The sequence below is a fragment of the Atta colombica genome, unplaced genomic scaffold (genome assembly GCF_001594045.1).
Source record: "Atta colombica isolate Treedump-2 unplaced genomic scaffold, Acol1.0 scaffold55, whole genome shotgun sequence".
NCBI classification, from domain to species: Eukaryota; Metazoa; Arthropoda; class Insecta; order Hymenoptera; family Formicidae; genus Atta; species Atta colombica.
The window spans coordinates 2,200,403-2,206,724 of NW_017259545.1; the positions used below are offsets into that span (position 1 = coordinate 2,200,403).

The 6,322-nt window shown below is 34.0% G+C and overlaps 1 protein-coding gene across 23 annotated transcripts in view; it reads right to left on the bottom strand.

Moving 5' to 3' along the window:
• The window catches only part of LOC108691951 (microtubule-actin cross-linking factor 1), a 103,752-nt gene that overhangs the window by 6,867 nt on the left and 90,563 nt on the right, over nucleotides 1–6,322 (bottom strand). For all 23 annotated transcript variants that reach the window (XM_018199921.1, XM_018199930.1, XM_018199924.1 and 20 more), the window contains 3 exons: nucleotides 4,768–4,885; nucleotides 4,456–4,685; nucleotides 4,227–4,344 (listed from right to left, as the gene is read on the bottom strand). In XM_018199921.1, the coding sequence (XP_018055410.1) occupies nucleotides 4,227–4,344; nucleotides 4,456–4,685; nucleotides 4,768–4,885 (466 nt within the window). The remainder of the gene's footprint in view (nucleotides 1–4,226; nucleotides 4,345–4,455; nucleotides 4,686–4,767; nucleotides 4,886–6,322) is intronic.

Here is a 6,322-nt window from a genome sequence, read left to right on the forward strand (position 1 = left end):
CAATAATGGATAGGAGAAATAGTTTTGAGAAAAAGTGAAGAGAAAAAAAGGCGACAAAAATGTTTCACGGTATGCGTGCGTGTTTTCGAGTACATGTATGCGAGTGTGGCGTATCCAGGTATGCATTTGTGTATCATGGAAAAAAAGAAAAGACAGCATATTTAGAATATACGATAAAAAAAAATTTGACATTATAAAATTCAATATTTCACAGAAGTACAAGCTTATTAAAACAATCATTCAAATCAAGTTTTACGTTTATCATAGTCATTATATAATAAGATTTACGATAAATAAAATTTACGATACAGGAGTCACTAAATATTCTGCCACTGACTGGGACTTTATTATACAATACTAATTTCAATGCTTAAGATATTGGCATAAATTGTACGATTTGCGACGGAATTTATTTCTTATATTTTCTCTATTACAATAAAAATATGCTTTAAGTCGCTCATTATCGTACATTTCACAATATGCCTAAGCAATTAATGAATATATCATAGAGCATCTCAGAATGTCTTCATTGATAAATAAAAAATTTAATTTTTATTTACTAAAAATAAAAAATATTAAACAAATTATTCAAAGCATTATTATTTATCAACAACTTTATATTTCCTCTTTTTTTATCTTCTTTTCTTGTTTACCTTTTTTATTTTTAGTTGAAAAATATGACATTCCTAGAATTCTCTGTATATACGAAGATTATCCAGAAAGTAAAGTTATAAGGCGCATAGCTCTCGCAGGGAAATGTGTTTTTCGAAGTGTACCACTGTGGAGAGCCAGCTGAAGCAAACGAGTGGTGTCAGACGTCAATAGCTTCCCAACTCTCGTTATGATGAAGATGAGCGCTTTTATTTTGTCTCCCAACAAGTGCGAAGTGCACGCTGTAATACGCTACACAATGCAAAGGGCATGAGCGCTGCCGCGATTCATCGCGAAATCGTTTCAGTTTATGGGGAAGATTATGTCAAGACAACATGTGACAAAATGGATACGAAATTTCAATTTTGAAAGGACAGAAATTCACGATGAAGAGAGAAGTGGACGGCCGTCCATGATGCCTGAGCTGATGCAAAAAATTGAAGAGCATTTTCTTTCTGATCGCCGTTCGATCATTGATAACTTGCACGAACTTTGTTCGTGAAATCGTGAATGATCGACTGGGATATTGCAAGCTGTGTGCGGATGGGTATTGAAGATGCTTACTGAAGAAAAAACAAAATCAACAGAGTCAGAGTCGCGCGAGAACGTTTTGAGACTGAAGGTGAGACTTTTCTTGTCTCTACAGTGACGGGAGATAAAACTTGGATTTACCACCATACCCCAGAGAGCAAATGACAATCAATGCAGTGGCGCCATATCCATTCTCCTTTAGCAAAAAAAATTCAGAACTTAGCAATCAACCCAAAAAATCATGACAACAGTTTTTTGGGATAGAAAAGGAGTTCTGCTCGTCGTTTTGCAGAAAGGTAAGACAATCAATGCTGCAAGATAGTGTGAGATCCTCAGGAAACTTCGCAGAGCCATACAAAATGCCGTGAGATGCTGACGAAGGGAATTTGTCTCCTTCATGACAATGCTCACCGCTTGTACAACGCAAGATTTTATTTGATTGGGATGTTTTAAATCACTTCTCTCACATTTAGCGACTATCATCTCTTCACTAAATTAAAGGAAACATCTGGGTAGAAAACACTTTTGCGATGACGACGAGATGAAAATCGAAGTGCAGAACTAGCTAAAAGAGGTGGCAGGAGATCTCTATGAAACAGAAATTAAAAAACTCGTCTCACGGTTGATAAAATGTATTGAAGTAAATGGTGATTATGATGGAAAAATAATGTAATACTTATACTATAATCCCTGTAAGTTTCATTAAAATATATGCATATTTGTATTTTTAAAAAATCTTGTAACCTTACTTTCCGGATAACTTAAAAAAATTGTTTTGAAATTACACGCGTAACCATGCCAAAAGAAACCAATGTACTTTTTAATTTTAATATAATATATTAAATAAGAAGCTAAACTAAAAGAAGGGAGAGGAGAGAATAAGAAGTCTCAATATATTCATACCATGGTATATACAAAACTCATCTCCCAGAGTAGGATAATTGTAAAAACAAACCAAAATTCACTAAACATGCATTGGTTATCTTCTAGCAAGGATATTAAAATGCTACACAAAGGGGCGCTACAAAGAATATATTGAAATCAATTGATGAAATAATCACATTGAATATTACTGCAAGAGTAGAGCATTTATATAGAAAATAATTATCAATTAAGAGATAGATTAACGTGAACCATTCACCGAAACTAAAAAAAGAAAACTGAATAATACAAAACAGGGAAAAGAAAGCGAAACGACTGCAGTATATTATGTAATCCTGCATCACTATAAATACAGGCACTCTTTTTTTTTAAACACTGGCACTCGAAATTGCATCAAGAAAACAGTTAATATTACGCAGTAACTATAGCGTTAATTTCATCTGCGCAATCTATTTACCTTATCCAGACAGTAATTGCCAATCGTTCCATATAATACAACCGTATACGCACGTATGTAGACATACTCAACAAAAAGGCAACACTTCGAAAAATTAGTTCGAACAAGCTAATAAATCATGCACCATACGCAGGAATATCACCTTCATGGTCTATACTGCAGCAATTAGTTATTGATGAGCATCTCGGGCCGACTCGGGCATATCATAAATATTCAATTGAGAATTTAAATAAGACAATTTAATAATTGAACGAGCAAGTTTCGTTCAATGTATAGACCATGAATGAATTGTTGTGCACGTAAAACAGTTCTCACCGAGCGGACACCAACCCTCATGTTGTTCCGGTTTGTTAGGATCCGGTATTGGCATCAGAAAAACTTAACGAGTTAATCACGATTCGAAAGACAAAATCGATTAGAAAGAATAAGATGTGTCGATATATTTATGCATGCGCCGCGATTTAGAAATTTATAATTTTTTTTAGCCAACGGAAACACATTCGGTAAACAAACGTAAAACATAAACATAAAAGATATACATGAAAATGAAACAAACAGAAATGTTTGTTATAAAGTTAGACGGGATGTGAGGAGGATCGATGGACAGTAAGGAACAGTTATGTTAACGTTAGTACATAGTTAACAAAATGTTAGATATGCCTACTGTAATATTACCTTCTACCTACTACTCATAAAATAGTACTATACCAGAAAAGTTCTCTGACGTAGAAATTAATGATTATCTCAAGACTGATATTCCAAAATTCATTGATGAATTTATCATTGGCGGAAAAGGCGAGAGAGAAATTAAAAGAAAAGTAGAGAAAAAATTGACAATAGACATTTTTCACGCAATTCAATATTGAAGTGATTAAATTAAATTATCATGCATGTTGTAGCGTAAATATAATAAATGTAAAATTTAATATAAAAATAATAATAAATATTGGATTTTTTTTATCGAATATCAACGAAATAAACAATATACATATACCGGAAAAATAGTTTCTAGATAAGCAAAAGCAATAAACAGCGAATGTGTACACTACTCTCAATTATTCTTTAATATTAAGTTAACAATGAGCATTTAATGTCTGATTATAATGGCAACGTTATGACCCCTCAGGAGTGGAAATCGTATGTATAATATACATATTATATAATCTTATCTTTAGTTAGTCTTATTAGGATATAGAGTAGACAAATAATCATATCAAATCAATGTTCAGGCTTTCGTTAATGACAATGAATTTCTCTTAAATGGTACTACATTTCTACATTTAATGCAGCAAAGCAAAGTAATGATGATTAATGTGAAGTAAGAGCGATGGAAACAAAAACAAAACGTTAACATATTGTTATAATAACAAATACTTAAAAATATCATTTTCGATTATTAGAAATATCGAAATTAAATGGGAATGCAAGTTTAATTGCCTCTTGGGAAAGAAGGATAAAGAGGAGACAGTAGAAAATTTCTTTTGAAAGTTATTTACTTGCAATTAAGGAGTAATTTGCCTTGCAAACATGTTTCGCGTTAACCCAATAGTTCACCCAGTCACAAGTCATTTTAATTAATTACTTTCTTTTTCCTTACTATTGGTATAATAAAAAAAATCGTGAGTATAGATTACGATTTATCTCAACCTGATCTCGGATTGCCTACATATATCGCGCAGATTAAAGGCTCGTGATGAATACTTACCGCGGCATGGATCGTTCTTTAAAAGGAATTCGTCTAACGCTACCCAGCCTCCACCGACGCGTACCATAACAGTGGAACGTAGGATTCGAACCAATCGTAGTTTCTGGCTATCACCAAACTGCAATTTCGCGTTACAATTAAGTCATATGTAATTATTAATATTAATAGATTGATTACAATTAGATAAATGCATGTCCGCATTAAATTCGTTATTTAATCATATACATACCCTGTACTTTCCTTCGCCAACTTGGAAAACGCGGAACTTCTGGCGACAGGTACACAGCATAACTAACCGTTTAACTTCATCATGTATCTTGTCCGTGTCGTTGTAGGTGCGTCGTTCTTCCCAGTCGGGTCGCAGAGCGGCGATGAACTCCTTCCAATCTATCAAGCCTTCACCGTGACGATCGAAGAGATCAGCAACAGCTCCCATTTCCAAACGGGAAGTCTCGAATTCTATAAATTCGAAATAAGGTAAGGCATTAGAAAAATAAATGTTCTTATATAGAAAAAAAAATAAACAAGGTATGATAAATACTGGTGTTCATAATTCCTTGAATGAAGTCTTCTCTCGGTATAAGTCCATCATTATTTTTATCCATTTTCCTGAATAGATCCGTTAGTCTGGACTTCTTATGATTCATGAATTTCAAAAACTGCAATTAGAAAATAAATACTATATATTTAAATGATTCATAATAATTGATAAAGAAATGATTGATTTTTATCAAGAGTAAAAGAGAAAAAGAGAACATATAAAAATCGTTACTATACAATCATACTATACAAATTCAAGCAGTAATATCAATTTTTTTGAAATTACATTTAAATGTATATATATATTGGGAGTACAAATTAGTTCGGTCCGTTTCCCTAAAGATAATTCCAGCTGTTGGTTCATAGTGACAGCTGATTTTGGCGGTTTCAGAGAGGTTAAACATCTGCTAATAATATTCACTTTATATCGCTTTGAGTTTCATACAAAAACTTGATTTTTACTGTGTTTGAAATGTCGAATTTTGTATTAACCAAGCAGGGAGATTTGATTTTCTGCTTTAATTGAAAGAAAAGTGCGGCTGAAGCCTATCGAATGCTTGTCGAAGTTTATGGTGACAGTGTTCCAACTAATAAATCATGTAGGGAATGGTTTCGACGTTTCAAGGATGGAGATTTCAACGTTGAAGACAAGCCTCGCTCTGGACAACCAAAAAAATTCAAAGACAAAGAATTAGAGGCATTACTCGAAGAAGATCAGAGTCAAACGCAAGAGAAGCTTGCAGAATCATTGGAGGGTAACTCAACAAGCCATGTCTGTACGATTAAGAGCCATGGGAATGATTCAAAAACAAGAAAATTGGGTGCTTTACGAACTGAAACAGAGAGACGTTGAAAGGCGATTTTTCACTTGCGAACAGCTGATTCAAAGACAGAGGTTTTTTGCATCGGATTGTGAGATGAGAAGTGGATATTCTACGACAACTCCAAGAAAAAAAAATATTATGCTAAGCCCAGTCAATCGTTGCCATCGACCTCAACATCAACACGACCGAACATTCATGATTCGAAGATCATGCTCTGGTGGGACCAAAAGGGTCTTGTTTACTATGATCTGCTGGCGATTCCATTACGGGCGATCGGTATCGGTACAATTGATTCGTTTGAACTGTGCATTGCGAGAAAAACGGCCGGAATACGAGCAAAGACATGATAAAATTATTATTCTTCTTCATGACAACGCTCGGCCTTATGTCGCTAAAGTCGTAAAAAAATATTTGGAAACGCTCAAATGGGATGTTTTACCGCACCCGCTGTATTCTCCGGACATTACTCCTTCTGGTTATTGTTCCAAAGGATGCAGCAAGTTCACTTCTTTCACAGAAATCGAAAATTGGCTCCAAAATTGGAAAAAATCGCCTCCAAAGACGAGTCATTTTTTCGAGATGGAATTCGAAAATTGCCTGAGAGATGGAAAAAAGTAGAGTAGTAGGCAGCGATGGACAATACTTTAATTGATCTGTTCATTTATTTTGTTTTGAAATAAATGCACAAAAAACGGACCATTTCAAAACTAATTTGTACTCCCATATATATAT